At 43.2% G+C, this 18,238-nt stretch overlaps 1 protein-coding gene across 3 annotated transcripts in view; it reads left to right on the top strand.

Moving 5' to 3' along the window:
* The window catches only part of LOC147121245 (protein transport protein Sec23A), a 56,272-nt gene that overhangs the window by 18,605 nt on the left and 19,429 nt on the right, over positions 1–18,238 (top strand). For all 3 annotated transcript variants that reach the window (XM_085981459.1, XM_085981461.1, XM_085981460.1), the window contains 6 exons: positions 2,584–2,820; positions 4,896–4,978; positions 5,812–5,956; positions 8,087–8,245; positions 13,947–14,062; positions 16,487–16,610. In XM_085981459.1, the coding sequence (XP_085837585.1) occupies positions 2,584–2,820; positions 4,896–4,978; positions 5,812–5,956; positions 8,087–8,245; positions 13,947–14,062; positions 16,487–16,610 (864 nt within the window). The remainder of the gene's footprint in view (positions 1–2,583; positions 2,821–4,895; positions 4,979–5,811; positions 5,957–8,086; positions 8,246–13,946; positions 14,063–16,486; positions 16,611–18,238) is intronic.

The following is an 18,238-nucleotide window of genomic DNA, read 5'->3' as shown; positions in this document are numbered from 1 at the left end:
AGCCGTCGTCCCTCAGAGATCCAAACTAAGAGTCCTGAAAGCCCAAGCGAGCCCGAGAGTATATACACTCATCCAGGACATGACTACGTACGACGACGCCATCAACCTACTGAAACAGCAGTACCGGAGCCCGGTAAACTACATGTACACTAGGCATCTCTTAAGATCTCGCCAGCAACAGCCAGGAGAATCGATAGCTGAATTTTCACGAGCGCTGAGACAACTCGGCAGGAACTGTGACTTTAAAGCGGTGACGGCTACTGCGAACATGGAAGACAATGTCCGCGACGCCTTGGTGAGAGGCCTACGTTCCGACTACACACGGCAAAGACTGCTTGAAGCTAAGGACATAGACCTGGACAAGGCCGAAGCCCTCGCCCTCACCCTAGAGGCCACCCAGCAAGACCAGGAAGCGTTTGCCAGGTACTATTCGCGACCCTGGGACTCGGGCCCGACCCCCACCCCACCACCCTTCACAGCGCTGCCCCCGGGACCTACCTCAGCGTCTGCATCACGGATCCGACCGGGCCCGCTAGCCCCGGTACCGGCCCCGACATCAGGCAACCCCGATCGGGCCGCTGGCTGCTTCTTTTGCGGCCAGGAGAAGCATCCGAGGTCGCGCTGCCCAGCCAAAAACTCGACCTGCAAAACCTGCCTCAAGAAAGGCCACTTCTCCAAGGCCTGCAGAAGCAAATCCTCAGAAGCCAGCAGTGCCTCATGCGAACCCTGGGGGCGGCCATCTTTGTGCGGGGCAGCCGAAGCCTGCAGAGCCTCATGGGAAAACCAGGGGCGGCCATCTTTGTGCGGGGCAGCCGAAGCCTGCAGAGCCTCATGGGAAAACCAGGGGCGGCCATCTTTGTGCGGGGCAGCCGAAGCCTGCAGAGCCTCATGGGAACAGCAGGGGCGGCCATCTTTGTGCGGGGCAAACGATTTAAACAGAGCCTCATGTGAACTACGGGGGCCGCCATCTTCGCCGCCATCTTGTCATGACAACGACGCGCTCATCTACACCCTAGCTTCCGTGACCCTGGATCAAGCCCGCCCGCACCACCTGGCCAGCTCAATGATGGACATCAAAGTCAACGGCCACGCCACGACCTGCCTGTTCGACAGCGGAAGCACGGAGAGCTTCATCCACCCAGACACGGTGAGCCACTACTCCCTCCCCGTCCTGCCAACGCGCAGCCGCATCTCGATGGCATCGAGGTCGCACGCCACAGACATCAGCGGCTACTGTGTCGTGACATTGTCGGTTAAAGGGACAGAGTATAAAAATTTTAAACTCCTCGTACTCCCCCAGCTGTGCGCTGCCGTCATACTAGGGCTGGACTTCCAATCCCACCTCCAAAGTGTAACCCTAGCATACGGTGGACCCCTCCCCCCACTCAGTCGACAACCAGCGAAAGTTAAACCGCCCACCGCGTAACACCTGCAGCCTATCCACCCTCAAGGTACCGCCACCTTCCCTGTTCGCTAACCTCACCCCCGACTGCAAACCTGTCGCTACTAAGAGCAGGCGGTACAGCGCTGGGGACAGAGCCTTCATTAGCTCTGAGGTGCAGCGACTCCTGAAAGAGGGCATTATTGAGGGAGCCTTAGACTTTAAGGCCACCCTCTTAGCCTTAAAGTCTAAGGGCCTCCCAACCTCCCGCTGGCAAGAGGTCCTCCCGATTGCGCTGCACTCCATCCGGTCACTACTTTGCACTGCCATTAACACCACCCCCCATGCTCGAATGTTTGTCTTCCCCAGGAAGTCGACTACGGGAACCACCCTACCAACCTGGCTGACCTCTCCGGGACCCGTCTTGCTGCGAAAGCACGTGAGGGCCCATAAAACGGACCCCCTGGTCGAGAAGGTGAACCTCCTGCACGCCAACCCCCAGTACGCCTATGTGGCTTACCCAGACGGACGGGAGGACACTGTCTCCTTACGAGACCTCGCACCCTCACCCCCCCCTCCCAACCCCCCGAGTCCAGCCGAGGTAGACGGCATGCCGGAACCCCACGAGCCTTTGCCGACTACGCAGACACCAGCTTTAACACCGGATAATGTAACACCGCCGCTGCGACGATCGGAGAGGCTAACGAAGCCTCCGGACAGACTGACATACCAGAGCTGGTAATACACTTCACCCCGCCGGACTCTAATCTAAACAAGGGGTGAATGTGGTAAACCACTGTTATAGTTATCACTGTATATTGTTCTCACTGTTCTCACTGTCACATCACTACACGAGGTCGCCTCTTGTCGCACTGTTATACCTGGGCTGACCACCTCCGACTCCGCCCATTACCTGCCCAGGTATAAAGGTAGCTGACTGGCTAGTATTCCTCCCTGTTGGATCGGATCACCCACGAGGGTGGGCTCTGTTATTTAGCCAATAAAAACCTTCAGTTACGTTCTTAACTCGTCGCCTTTTATTGGACTAATTGATAGGCATATCATTCTGTTTATTGTATTAAGTTATAACTTGTTTTATATAAGATGAGTTCAATGGGTGGTTTGAGTCTTATTGAGAAACTGTTAATGCTTATGTGAGTGCATTAATTACACTAATCATCTTTTAATTGTGTGTTGAACAGCGAGGTTCGTCTGCCCCTCTCATCTTCCTGTATGTGGTGGACACTTGCTTAGAGGAAGATGATCTTCAGGCCCTCAAGGAATCCCTACAGATGTCCCTGAGTCTGCTCCCTCCCAATGCACTGGTTGGTCTGATTACTTTTGGTCGAATGGTGCAGGTCCACGAACTGAACTGTGAGGGGATTTCCAAAAGCTACGTCTTCAGAGGCACAAAGGACCTGACAGCAAAACAAATCCAGGTGTGCTTAGCAGGATGTTGGAAAGTTCAAAGTAGATGTCATTCTTATTGAAGTAAATCTCTTTATCAAGTGATGTGGGCATTTCAGCTTTCAGACATTTTTTTTACAAAGATTTTTTAATCAAAAATTGCATTTATTGCATAAGTTTTTGTAATTCTCCCCTACTCCCAATCAAAGTTGATAGTTCATGCAATTGTGATGCATGGATTCTATGATGTTAACTCAGTTCTTTGACTAAAGCTAGCATTTTCAGAATCTGCCCATTAGATTTTACAAGGATGATACCAGAAATGTGAGGGCATACCTATCAGGAAAGGATGAACAGGCTGGGTCTCTGTTTTTTCTCCTGAAAAAAGGCCGAGGGGTGACCTAATAGAGGTCTTTAAAATTATGAAAGGTTTTGATAGAGTAGATACAGAGAGCGTGTTTCCACTTGTGGGGAGGAACATAACTAAAGGCCATCAATATAAGATAGTCACCAAGAAATCAAATAGGGAACTCAAGAAACTTCTTTACCCAGAGAGTGGTGAGAATGTGGAAGTCGTTACCACGGAGTAGTTGAAGCGAATAGCATTTAAGGGGAGGCTAGATAAGCATATGGGAGAGAAGGGAATAGAGATTATGCTGATAGTTAGATAAGGAAAGACTGGAGGAGGCTCGAGTGGAGCATAAACGCCGGCATGGACTGGTTGGGCCGAATGGCCTGTTTCTGTGCCGTATATCCTATGTAAGAACATAAGAAATAAGAGCAGGGTTCCATAGATTCTTCTAAATGCAGCAAATATTTTGGGATTATGAGTGTTTGCATTTTATAAGTAAATTGAGAAATGTAAAGGGGCAATGCAATTTTAAAAATTACAACAAATTTTATCTTTTTTGTATTTTTGTTAAACAGTTACTGTTTATTAGGTTCAGCCATTTGAAAATATGGGGCTGGATTTTGTCGTTGGGGGCGGGACTGCTGGTTGTCGGGTTTCAGTCCCGCCCCTAACGGCGTCCGGCCAACCCACGTTATTTTCCCTTGATTGTCAGCGTTTGACAGCTTTGAGAAGTTGTCAAACACTGACAATCCCTGTCTATGTTGAGCCCTTGCACTGAAGGCTCAGCAGAAATCAGATGGCTGCTGCATCTGAGAATGCAGCAGCTGTTTTGTCATCTCTGCCTTTTGAGATGAGGAGCCTCCAGATCCCCAAAGGTTGAAGCCTGCAGGAAGAGTGGAAGGTAAGTAAACTTTTTCTAACACTTTACACTCTCCTCTCATACTTCTCCACACTTGCACCCATCACTCACCTCCACAGCGGACTTTTCGATTCCTCTCACCCCCGCAGACCCACTGCTCACCTCGCTGACCCTGGTGAGGTTCGCAGCCATCGGGAAGCCCACGCTTGCAGGGATAAAATGGGGATAAGCCTCAAAACTGCCTGATAACTACCTGTTAACAGGCAGTTAATTGGCTGTAATCCCTTCCCGCCTCGAGGATATGGGTCCCTGCGCGAGTCGGGGACCCGCCTCCCGGGAGGATGGCACGGAGGCGGGTTGGGAGCGGGTTCGGTACCCGCTCCCAGTTTCTGCCATTTTCCTGGCAGTCCTGCCTCCATACCTGTCACCCCAGGGCTGGCAAAATTCCCCACTGGTATTTGTGTATAACTCAGTGAATCAATCACTGGAGCACTCTATTAATACTTTCTCTACCAATGTTAATTCAGCTTCCTCACACTTTGGGTACAAAAACTTTTGAGGCATGATCCAGCATTCACTGTGCAATTATTTTTACGTAAAATCAAAAAATTTACTTAACTTTTAATCGTTCAGACTTTATAAAGGGGTCCTAATGAGATTTTTCCTTTCTAATGAGGAATAATTTACTACTTAATACAAAGTTGTTCACAATCTTCAAACTCTGAATATACTGTTAACTTTTGTTGTGGCACAAAAGCTTTGGGAGAGAGAATGATTGAATCTCAAGAACTATCTCCATGTTGTCAACCAACTTTAAAAGTGGCTAGATTAAGGCAGTTCATTTCTTGTATTGAAATATAAGTGTTTAGTTTTATTTTTTCCCCCACTTCAAACAGGATATGTTGGGTCTCACAAAGCCACCTGCAACAGTTCAAGGAAGGACCCCTCAACCGGAGGAGCATCCTAGCATATCCAGCAGGTATTCTGGCTACAGTCAGGACGTTTTCAAGCAACATTTAGTAAAATATTTAGAATTTAAAGGAAAAGCTATTTCGAGATATATTTTGGGTAAATAATTTCCCATGCACCACCCTCAATTGCTCATTTTTTTATCAGAATTAAACCATTGCAATAGTAAAGCTTCTGTTACCTATTAAATGCAGGTTCAGTAATTAATTAGTTATTTGCTAGAATTCACATGATAACCTCAGTTATTTAATGTCCATTCCTCCTTAAGAAATCTTTTGTCAATCTTGACATTTTGGAATTTGGACAGCCAGACTCTTTGGAATCCTATCAGCCATTTAAAATAGCATCACAGTAACATACTTCATTCTCAGAACTGCTTCTCAAAGGTTCACCAAGTGACTCAGATTGTTTCTGACTAGATTTTATTATAAAATACAGCACATTTATTCCAAAATACAGGAGTAAGAGTCTGTCTCTGGCCACGCCGGTCTTTTATCACTTCAACATAGCACACTGTTGAGCTTCTTATTCCTTTCTTCATTTCCAGTATTGGTTTGCTCGGTCTTGGTAGTGAGGCTTTTTCGATTGTCTTGAACACTCTTCTTTAGTGGATCCATGATAAAACATCTAAGCAATCAAATCCCCAGGCTCTTACTCTAAATTCAGTTGATTTCAGACAGTAAAAATTAAGTAAAACCGATCCCAATTGAATCCTTTAGCTACTAATTCCTGACACTGTTTACAGAATTGAATAGCCAGCTGCCTTGCAGTATTGTGATAACCTTTACTTATTTAAGAATACTCCAGTTAACACAGTAAGAATATGTGCTGCTTTTCTTTAAGGTTCTTGCAGCCTGTTCACAAGATTGACATGAATTTGACAGACCTGCTTGGAGAACTTCAGAGGGACCCCTGGCCTGTGCCTCAGGGAAAAAGACCTTTGCGATCTAGTGGTGTGGCTCTATCCATAGCTGTCGGTTTGCTGGAGGTAATGAGCTGCAGCTGTATGGTTGTGATTCTTTTCAGGTATTGAACACACAGAAGTTTCTCCCTTTCCCTAGTGGTTTATTTCTTGACATTTTGTCCTTTTTGAGGACTTTTTTTGAATTAATTTCCTTAAGACAGTACCCAAAGCCATGTTGGACAGCTTTCTATTGGTATCTAAATAAGGAAGTATATATGTATGATGTAAAACTTTCCAGAAACAGTACAAGATACTTGTCAGGAGGTGTGTGTGGTAAACCACGTTGTTGTTGTTGCTGCTGCTGCACACTGTTGTACCTATGCATGCCTCAACATGTCTCGGCTGGCTCCACCCACAGGCCCAGGTATAAAGGTGATTGACCTGCAGCCCCCTGCCTTCTTGGAACCCAGTCAACCACGAGAGGCATGCTCTGTTCTTTGCTAATAAAAGCCTTTAGTTACTCTCCTAACTCTCCGTCTTTTATGAGTAATTGATAGCGCATCAATGTGGCTGCAGCGTGGGGCGGTCAGACAAACTCCAGCTCTTCTACTACATGGAGGGAAAACCTGAGCGCACACCATTCTGAGCTGCCCTCATTCAACAACTAGCAGTTGTTAATGGAGTGGGATTGAGAGAGGCTTGGGAGCAGGTCACCTCACTAGTTCCCATATAGAAATCCTTGAGTGCAGACAGCAATTAGAGAAAGAGAACATTTGTTGTATCTAATCCAGTACCAACAACCTGCATGTCCTTTTGATGGGTACATTGCTCTCTTTTTTTTTTACCTCTTCTATTCTGTGACAGGGGAAAGTGGCAATCTGTTCCTAAGCCTTTGCCATCCTGGGTCTTCCTTCTCTGTCAGAAGTGGCCCCAATGGAAATCTTGCCAATTAACATCTAGACTAGCAATCGACAAGTGTTCCACTCAGCAATGTTCAGTGCTGGCTAAATGCTAATCTATGGGATATCCATATTCATCTTGGAGAAAGAAGATTCCAACTAGAATTAGTAGCTGATATTTTTCAGAATACCAAAATTTGGGGGGGGGGGGGGAGAAAATATTGAAATTATTTATATACAAGAAATCTGATTTTTTTTCTTTCTATGCTTATTGCTAATGTAGTACTGTTGCTACAACTTGCCCTGTGAATTGAAGAGGTGCTGCTGAAGATGTACTGTCTTTAGCTTAGATCATGCATAAGAACATAAGAAATAGGAGCAGGAGTAGGCCAATCGGCCCCTCGAGCCTGCTCCACCATTCAATAAGATCATGGCTGATCTGATCCTAACCTCAAATCTTCTATCACTCTGCATCCACCCGAAACCATGTGATCTCCCGGGAGAGGCGAAAAACCAGATAAAGACCCAATGGCCAATTTGGGAGAAAAAAATCTGGGAAATTCCTCTCCGACCCATCTAGGCGATCGAAATTCTTCCAGGAGATCACTCTGTCCCTATATTTTCTACAGTACTTACCTTCTGTAAAGGCGATCTCCAACTCAGCCAGGAACAGGAATAAAACCATCTCCTGAAATCTAACACAGAATTAGAACACAGTAGGAGCAGAACAAGGCTACACGGCCCCTGGGCCCACTCCACTACCCACAGGGCCATGACCATTCCGAACCTAGACTCATGTCCAATTTCCTGCCCGCTCCCCGTAACCCTTAATTCCCTTTACTTCTAGGAAACTATCTATTTCTGTTTTAAATTTATTTAATGATGTAGCTTCCACAGCTTTCTGGGGCAGCAAATTCCACAAACCTACCACCCTCTGAGTGAAGAAGTTTCTCCTCATCTCAGTTTTGAATGAGCAGCCCCTTATTTTAAGATTATGCCCCCTAGTTCTAGTTTCACCCATCATTGGGAACATCCTCACCGCATCCACCCGATCAAGCCCCTTCACAATCTTATATGTTTCAATAAGATCGCCTCTCATTCTTCTGAACTCCAATGAGTAGAGTCCCAATCTACTCAACCTCTCCTCATATGACCACCCCCTCATCCCCGGGATTAACCGAGTGAACCTTCTTTGTACTGACTCGAGAGCAAGTATGTCTTTTCTTAAGTATGGACACCAAAACTGTATGCACTGGGTTATTTAGATCTATCTTTGAGTGAAATAAGTTATTAATACTTGAATGCCTTCCTTCAGGGTAGCTTTCCTAATACTGGAGCTAGAATAATGTTGTTCACTGGAGGACCACCTACCCAGGGGCCAGGCATGGTGGTGGGAGATGAGCTTAAAACGCCCATTCGCTCCTGGCATGATATAGAAAAGGACAATGCACGATTCCTGAAAAAAGCAACCAAGGTTGGTCATTTTTTTAATTTTAGGTGCATGGGATATCATGTGGACCAAATTTAATTATTTGAATGGTTTCTGATGTGAAAGATCTCTGAGATTTAGAGGAGTGACTAATCTATTCATATTTGCCAAGTGTCTTTCATTTCAAGTGACAGTTCACTCATATTGGGGTATAAATATAATCTATTTTGCTCTACATTGCTCTTCAGAATAAGCACACATTGTGGGTGAAGATTATCTCTGTCGATTATGTGTAACAAAATTGTGAAACTGTTTATAAAGGATATATAGTTACAAATGCAGAGGAAATTCCCCCTCCTAGCTCTTCATTTTAGCTTTATCCCTTTTAACCCATGCTGTTTTGCAGATCTATGGTTTATTTACTTTGCTGGTTTTGCATAAATAATTGATTTAGAGCTGCCCTCTTATCTTCCCTGCCTTGTTTGGGAATAAGAACATAAGAAATAGGAGCGGGAGTGGGCCATTCGGCCCCTCGAGCCTGCCCTACCATTCAATAAGATCATGGCTGATCCGATCTTTGCCTCAAAGCCACTTTCCCGCCCGCTCCCCATAACCCTTGACTCCCCTGTAGCTCAAATATATGTCTATCTCCGCCTTGAATGTATTCAATGACTCCGTTTCCACAGCTCTGAGGTAGAGAATTCCAAAGATTCACGACCCTCGGAGAGAAGAAATTCCTCCTCATCTCCGTTTTAAATGGGCGATTCCTTATCCTGAAACTGTGCCCCTAGTTCTAGATTTCCCCACGAGGGGAAACATCTACCCTGTCAAGCCCCCTCAGAATCTTGCATGTTTCAATAAGATCACCTCTCATTCTTCTAAACTCCAATGAGTATAGGCTCAACCTGCTCAACCTTTCTTCATAAGACAACCCCTTCATCTCAGGAATTAACCTAGTGAACCTTCTCTGAACTGCCTCCAATGCAAGTTTATCCCTCCTTAAATAAGAGACCAAAACTGCACGCAGTACTCCAGGTGTGGTTTCACCAACGCCCTGTACAGTTGTAGCAAGACTTCCCTACTTTTATACTCCATCCCCCTTGCAATAAAGGCCAACATTCCATTTGCCTTCCTAATTACTTGCTGTAACTGCATGCTACCTTTTTGTGTTTCATGTACGAGGACCCCCAGATCCCTCTAATGCAGCATTATGTAGTCTCTCTCCATTTAAATAATAATTTGCTTTTTTATTTTTCCTGCCAAAGTGGATAACCTTACATTTTCCTACATTATACTCCATCTGCCAAATTTTTGCCCACTCACTTAGCCTATCTATATCCCTTTTTAGACTCTCTGTCCTCGCAATTTGCTTTCCCACCTATCTTTGTATCATCAGCAAATTTGGCTACAGTACACACGATCCCTTCATCCAAGTCATTAATATAGATTGTAAATAGTTGAGGCCCCAGCACTGATCCCTGTGGCACCCCATTAGTTACAGTTTGCCAAACGGAAAATGGCCCATTTATCCCGACTCTTTGTTTTCTGTTAGTTAGCCAATTCTCTATCCATGCTAATATATTACCCCCAAACCCGTGAGCTCTTATCTTGTGCAGTAACCTTTTATGCGGCACCTTATCGAATGCCTTCTGGAAAACCAAATACACGACCTCTACTGGTTCCCCTTTATCTACCCTGCTCGTTACATCCTCAAAGAACTCTAGTAAATTTGTCAAACACGATTTCCCTTTCATACAATCCAGCAGAGTCAACATGGTTTTATTATGATTTTCTAAATGTCTTGATATTACTTCCTTAATAATGGATTCCAGCATTTTCCCAATAACAGATGTTAGGCTAACTGGCCTATAGTTTCCTGCTTTTTGCCTCCCTCCTTTCCTGAATAGGGGCGTTACATTTGCGGTTTTCCAATCCACTGGGACCTCTCCAGAATCCAGGGAATGTTGGTAGATTACAACCAACGCATCCACTATCTCTGCAGTCACTTCTTTTAAAACCCTAGGTTGTAGGCCATCAGGTCCAGGGGACGTGTCAGCCTTTAGTCCCATTAATTTGTCTAGTACTTTTTCTCCAGTGATAGTCATTGTTTTAAGTTCCTCCCTCCCTATAGCCCCTTGATTATCAATTATTATTGGGATGCTTTTAGTGTCTTCTACCATGAAGACCGTTACAACATATTTGTTCAAAATCTCTGACATTTCCCTGTTTCACATTATTAATTCTCCAGTCCCATCCTCTAAGGGACCAACATTTACTTTAGCTACATTCTTCCCTTTTATATACCTGTAGAAGCTCTTACTGTCTGTTTTTATATATTTTGCTGGTTTACTTTCATAATCTATCTTCTCCCTTTTTATTTTTTTAGTCATCCTTTGCTGGTTTCTAAAGATTTCCCACTCCTCTGGCCTACCACTAATCTTCGCAACATTGTATGCCTTTTCTTTCAATTTGATACCATTCTTAACTTCCTTAGTTAGCCACGGATGGTTCATCTTTCTCACTGGAATAAACCTTTGCTGAGAGTTGTGAAATATTTCTTTAAATGTCTGCCACTGCTTTTCTACCGTCTTACCCTTTAATCTATTTTCCCAGCCCACTTTAGCCAACTTTGTCTTCATACCTTTGTAATTGCCTTTATTTAAATTTAGGACACTAGTTTCAGACCCAAGTTTCTCACCCTCAAACTGAATTTGAAATTCTATCATGCTATGATTACTCTTCCCTAGAGGATCCTTTACTATGAGATCATTAATTAATCCTGTCTCATTACACATTACCAGATCTGAAATAGCCTTCTCCCTGGTTGGTTTCACAACATATAACACAACTAAGAAACCATCCCGAATACATTCTTTGAACTTGTCCTCAAGGCTACCTATGCCAATTTGATTTGTCCAATCTATATGAAGATTAAAATCACCCATGATTATTGCAGTACCTTTCTCACAAGCCCCTATTATTTCTTGATTTATACTCTGTCCTACAGTGTAGCTACTGTTAGGGGGCCTGTATACCGCTCCCACCAGTGACTTCTTTCCCTTACTATTTCTTATCACCACCCAAACTGATTCTACATCTTAATCTTCTGAGCCAATATCATTTCTCACTACTGCACTGATCTCATCCTTTATTAACAGAGCTACCCCACCTCCTTTTCTTTTCTGCCTATCCTTCCGAAATGTCAAATATACCCCATAATATTTAGTTCCCAGCCTTGGCCACCTTGCAACCACGCCTCTGTAATGGCTATCAGATCATACCCATTTATTTCTATTTGTGCTGTCAACTCATCTATCTTGTTACGAATGCTGCGTGCATTTAGATAGAGCTTTTCAGTTTTCTTTATACCATTTTTATCTACTCTGAAACTATTTGCTGTTGCACGCTTACATTCGTACGCTCTGTCTCCTGTCACACTCTGGTTATCATTACCCCTATTGTTACCCTGCACTATTGCCTTCTCCTTTCTCTTTGACTTTTTAATTTCCCCTTCACCTGAACCCTCCCCCCCCCCCCCCCCCACTATTTAGTTTAAAGCCCTATCGACCTAGAATAGAGAAATGTAGGGGCAATTCAGCTGGAAATAAATATTCTTTGGTATTTATTTCTGTGATTATTTGATAATGATAGAATCATACAGCACAGAAGGAGGCCATTTGGCCCATCGTGCTTGTAATGGCTCTCTGAAAGAGCTACCAATTAGTCCCACCCCATGCTCATTCCCCATAGCCCTGCATTTTTTTCCTTTTTAAGTAGAGATCCAATTCCCTTTTTGAAAATTATTATTAAATCTGCTTCCACTACCGTTTCAGGCAATGCATTCCAGATCATAACTTGTTGAGTAAAAAATGTTTTTCTCCTCTTCCCCCTGGCTTTTTTGCCAATTATTTTAAATCTGTCTCCTCTGGTTACTGACCCTCCTGCCAGTAGAAACAGTTTCTCCCCATCTACTCTATCAAAACCCCTCGGATGATTTGGTTAATACTATCTTGTATGTTAAACTCTCAACCATCCCCACCAATTTCTTTTCTTTGGAACATGCACTAACTGGCTATAATGTGCCAACTTGGTCCAAGCCCTCAGCCAGTTCCATTCTGGGATGGACATTAAGACACAAGTACAAAAGCACCCCAATGAAGAGTTGCCACTGATTTTCTTCCCTTCTCTCCGGCACTGTCTAATTATTAAGCTCAAGGAACAGCACCTCATCTTCTGATTGGGCACTTTACAGCCTTCCGGACTCGGTATCGAGTTCAACAATTTCAGATCATAACCTCGGCCCCTATTATTTTTTATCCACACCTTTGGATTGTGCCTTTTCCTTTTTTTTCTCTCCCACATGGCAGCTACCTTTCATTCTGCCAGCACATTTCACACTTCATCTAGAGCCATCCTTTGTCTCTTTACCTGTCCTATTACCATCTCGTCTCGCCTTGAATATTTCTTAATGTCTCTTCACCTCTCAGACCTTCCCTTTTGTTATTTCATCCCCTCCCCCATTTCCCAGCCCCCAAACTTGCCTTTTAATCTGTTTCATTTCCTGCTTTTTTTCTCAGTTCTGAAGAAGGGTTTCGACCTGAAACGTTAACTCTGTTTCTCCACGGATGTTGCCTGGCCTGCTGAGTTTTTCCAGCGTTTTCTGTTGTTATTTCGGATTTCCAGCATCCGCAGTATTTTGCTATCGTATACTGTCTAATTATTGTTGGATGGTTCATTTGCAGAGATGTAATTGAGATACAAAATTCAGTTGTGTGGAAGTTTGTGATTTTAAAAAAAAAGTGTAATGAAATTGTGATGGTGAATAATCATTGCACTCCTAAATCATTGATTATACGTTGTTGAATTGTCAGCTGTACAATGCTTCTGCGTCAGAAGGTTGTGGGTTCAAGTTAAAATCCAGTACTTGATCATATAATCTGGACTGACACTTTAGCACAGTGCTGAGAGAGTGCTGCACTGTCAGAGGTGCCATCTTTTGGATGAGACATTAAACCAAGGCCATGTCTGGCTGCTCAAATGGACATATAAGATCCCATGGCACTATTGAACAGCAGAGTTCTGATGTCCTGGCCAAACATTCTTCCCTCAACCGACACCACCAATAACAGATTATCTGTTCATTCATTTGTTGTTTTTGGGACCTTGCAGTGCACAAATTGGCTGCTGCGTTTGCCTACATAACAGTGACCACACTTTAAAAACAATCACACTGCAATATCCTGAGGTGTGATAAGGAGGTACATAAATGCTCTGTTCTTCATCCTTTCATTTGTTCCTTTGAAAGACCACTTGATTTCACCTCCACAACCTCTCCACCATTGAAACCCTTACATTTGGCTTTGTCCTTTCCAGACTTGACTACTCCAGTGCTGGCTTTGTTGGTGGGTTTGTTCTTTCTTTCTCAGCTATATTGGGATAACATTTGAACATACGAACAATGACGGACAGGTAAAGACCATCTGGTCCATCCAGCCTCTCCCACACAATTGCAATACCTTGTGTATCACAACATATACACTCCACCCTACCCGAAACCACGTGATCTCCTGGGAGAGGCAAAAAAAAAAGAGAAAAAAACCCAGACCAATTTGGGGGGGGGAAATCTGGAAAATTCTTCCTAGACCCATCTAGGCGATCGAAACTAGTCCAGGAGAGCACTCTGGCCCTGTATTCCCTGCGTCTGTTCAGATATGTTTTTGTAATTTTCTCCTATTTCTTCCTGTAGCACTATGAGGCTCTAGCGAACCGTGCAGCAGTAACTGGACATTGCATTGATATCTATGCTTGCGCTCTGGATCAGACGGGACTTTTGGAATTGAAGTGCTGCTGCAACCTGACTGGGCAAGTGATTACCAAAGATATCAAATACTTTGAGATCTAATTAACTGGAGAAGAATATTTCTTAATTGAACCAATGCAGCATATTTAATACAACAAAGATTGTAGATGTGTAAATTATAGATCAGCTACTATTTAAAAAAAAATCCTATTCCACAAACCTAAGGAGATTTTTTTCCTGTTATGAGACCCCAATCAGGGTTCCTGATAAAGCAGAACTTCAGTGAGTCTATCCAAATACTCGTGCACTTTCTCGGCATGAACATTCAGAAAAGTGATGGGATGAAATGCAAGCGGTTTTTACCTCTTCAACCCCCCTTCAAGTTTAGATTCTAATACCTCTGAATTTTGTTTAAAATGTTTTGCTCAGCAAAGTGAGGGATATTGTGCTGAAAAATGGTACACTTTCTGATTGTGGACGCCAGGTGGCAGCATCGAGCACTCCAAATAAGGAATCAGTGTAGTGGGAAGGAATACAGGAAACTCTTTGGTATCCGGCACCGACGGGACCGGGACGGTGCCGGTTGATACAAAATTCCGGATAACGGAGAGGTATATCTACCGAGGCTATTTTTAACCAACAAAAATAAAAAAATCAAGAAATGTGCAGTATAATTGGGTACTCACCTACAGAATGTTGTGTTAAATGGATGGTGGAAGATGCTTGATTAAGTACAGTAATGCCAGTTGAGGGTAATCCATAACTCTTTAATTACTTAACAGTAAAACAAAACTTATAAACGACTGTATAATGTAGTTTTCGGAGTGAGATTGTGCCGGTTATTAGAGCGTTCCGGATATTTTTTTTTTAGGTGCCGGTTAAACGAAAGTTTCCTGTACAACAATTGCAAACTGAGCAAAACATCCTGGGATAGAGTTTCCACTTTGGGTGCAATTGGGAAATTGGGTGCAAATTGTGCTGGTGAGGTTACAGTTCAAGTTTCTGCTAAAATAATCACAAATGTAAAATCTTCCATGAACCAGCGCAATCGGTCAGCGTAATAGAACGTAATTGTTTATTTTTTTCTTTGTATTTTAAAATATTCATATATTTAAGAGTGGTTACCTGGTGCCATTTTATTAATACAGCTGAAAATGAGTTTATCACAAAAAATAAGCATTTTTATTACAAGTGTCTTGTCCTCCAGCTGTATACTGAACCATTTACTAGTTTCATTGGTGTACTCTAATCAGTTTCTTAGTAAATTAACTTTTTTTAATATGTAAAAACTTTTAAAACTTGCCTACTAGTGCCTGTGCACCTAAGAAAATAAGCTCAATTTGAAGAGCCACCTCGAACAGCTGCAAATGGGTGTAATCGGCGGCTTTACTTGTCCACAGTCTGGGAGTGTGGCCAATTTGTGGGTGGGGCCGGCTTTGGGCAAAATGATTTTTTAACCAGCGTTAAAGATCGCGGACGCTTGATTTGTGCTTGACATAACTACGCATGAGTTTCTGCCATCTCTTGCGCTGGTTCGGCCGATTTCACCTGGATTGCGCTGATGAAACCAGTGGCAACGCTACTCTTTCCTCCCCCCCCCCCCCCCCCCCCCACAGAAGAAAATCTGGTGGCCCAACAATGTACTTCAGCAGAGTAACCTAATGGACTATTATGATATTTTTCCACTTCACACCTGCTGTTTTTGCAATCTCTTTCAGTGAGATTATCCAGTAATCCCAAACAAAAACTGTAGATGCTAGAAATCGGAAACAAAAACAGAAATTTCAGGAAAAGTTCAGCAGGTCAGTCAACATCTGTGGGGAGTACAGACAAGTTAACAGTAAGTCTGGGCCCTTTGTCAGAACAGAATACCAAATTAGCGTTTTGTTATGCGGGACAATCCCCATTGGAACCTGGGTTGGGAATGCCTAAATTCATTTCATAGGACCCTGGCAGTCAGTAGAGGCATACATCCCCCCTCTCCTGAGATGGATTTGAATCCTGGTTCCAACAACTAAAGGACTGTATATTAGCCCACTGCTGTGTGCCATTGTCCATGTTAGCTTAATTCCACACATTGGCTCAACCCAACAGAAAAAAATAATCGGGTAGATTTTCAACTTGCCACCTGGATGTGAAACTGGTGTTGTGGAACTGGCCGACAGTTATAGAAACTGCCCGATTTTTCAGTTTGATTGAAAACGATTTCTAAAACGCCCGGGCGGCAAGTTGGTAATCTACCCCACTGTGTAGACTCAAAACAATGCTCAAGTAGATATGGAAAACTTCTCAGTATAGTGGGATGCCTGGCCGAGAGGTTTTCATAGGCAGATTTGATTGCTGGCTTCCGCCTGCAGCTGATCCTCAGTGTTGGTAAGGGGAGTAACAGGTGTGCTTCTCGTCTGAATATTTTAAGTATTGTACTGATGAATATCACATTGTTGTTAAATAACTTTACAATCTGTGTCCACCTTTTATAAATCTAGAGGTTACATTGTGATGGGGGACTCCTTCAACACTTCCCTCTTCAAGCAAACATTCCAAAGGGTTTTCAGTAAAGGTCTGCAGGGAGATTTCAGAATGGCATTTGGTGCCACTTTAGAGCTTAAGGTAAGCCTTAATTTAAATCTAATGTTTAAACTCTGCTGAGTTAACTGCTCAAATAGTCGACAGGGTTATCACCAGGATTCTGGTAAAGCATAATACAGTAGTGAATGTTACTGCCTGGCATGTGAAGTACTTGCTTTGTTTTCTTTCTTTCACTTTCTTTCTTTATCTACCCTTCTATCGCCACCAATTGAAAGTCAGTTTTGTACTAATGGAGGCAGAGCTCACCAGTCTTCCTTTGTGAAAATGAAACTTACTCTATTATCATAGTGATCTTGTTCTGGCTCCATTAGTGTGAAACTGATGGCAAGAACGCAACAACTAGCATACTTGGTGACCTGCTTTTTGAGCCTCGTGACAACTAGGTTATATTTTTATGCTGATTGATTGTCTTTTATAAACCAGATACCTCACTAGCCATTGCTTTGATTGTGGTTAAACATGTCATCTTTGCTAAACCTTATTTTGGTTAGCAGTGTCACTTGCTGTGTAAAATGGCTTTATTCAGCAGATGAGAGTAATTAAAACTTACCTGCAAATAAATGTGGTCAAGTTATGCTTTTTAATAGAAAGGAATCAGTTTTTGCAAGTTGCCATTTTTGTGGCAATTTACTCACTTTATTAATTAAACATTTGTTTCAAATTGAGTTTAAATTCTTGATTTATCTCCTGTTATCCGGCTATGCATCATCACTTGACACCTCTAATTTTTAAGTCGCGGTCATTAATCCTATTATACAAACCTGCTTGTTCATCGATGTCGTGTGCACCATGACATCAGTTCCTGGTATTAAAACGCCCAAAACAGAATAAAAACTGCCTCTGTGAAATGCATAGTACCTATGTGTGAGCAATACCCAGGAGTGATCATAAGGCTGTAATCTCATCTCTGGTCAGAATGCAGTTATAAATGGTTGCAACTTTACAATTACAGTTTATGATGTGTGATCCTGTCAGAGATTTGGTGCTTTTCAATCAATGCCAGATATCCATTATTTGATTCAGAAGCTGTATACCAGCAGAGTAGTGGTAGGAGAGCAATAACTGACCTCATTATCTCTGGGTTAGAGGAGAGGACAATTCAGCCAGAGTTCCTACTCCTGATTGTTGTTCAGTGACCTCTGTTAGAATCTATCTGGACATCTGATGACAGGGCCAGGCTTGATTAGATGCCCTGCAATAAAATATAGTCTGCTGACAATTAGAGCTCACATGTGGCTACTTGGGTGAGGTGATGAAGGGTTTGCAGCCCTGTGGAATCCAGTAGGGGGCATTACTTGTAGGACAGGAGACAATGGAGGAAGAGGACCACAAGCTGGAATAAAAATTGCATTAGACAGCTAGTCCCTTACTACAGAATTCCAATGCAATTCTTCTAGAAATAAATATGCTTTTCTGTCATGTGGATCTTGTATGTGAATGTATAGTGTCTGATTCACTGCAGATTTTTTACTACTACGGAAATCTGGTAATTTAGATGTTGCCGATTTGAATCAGCAGGCCCACAGATGAATTTGGGTCCATTGTGATGTGGATTCTTTTTATTGGTAGATTGTTCCACCCCAGAGAGAAGTGTAAACAGAGAGTGCCCATGTTGTCTACTATCACAAATACAAGGTCATTCAGTGTAT

Source organism: Somniosus microcephalus, chromosome 3, assembly GCF_052327205.1.
Source record: "Somniosus microcephalus isolate GS21.2 chromosome 3, FLI_Smic_1.0, whole genome shotgun sequence".
Lineage (NCBI taxonomy): Eukaryota > Metazoa > Chordata > Chondrichthyes > Squaliformes > Somniosidae > Somniosus > Somniosus microcephalus.
Note: the sequence above shows the minus strand (reverse complement) of the source record. Positions and strands in the feature narration are given on the sequence as shown.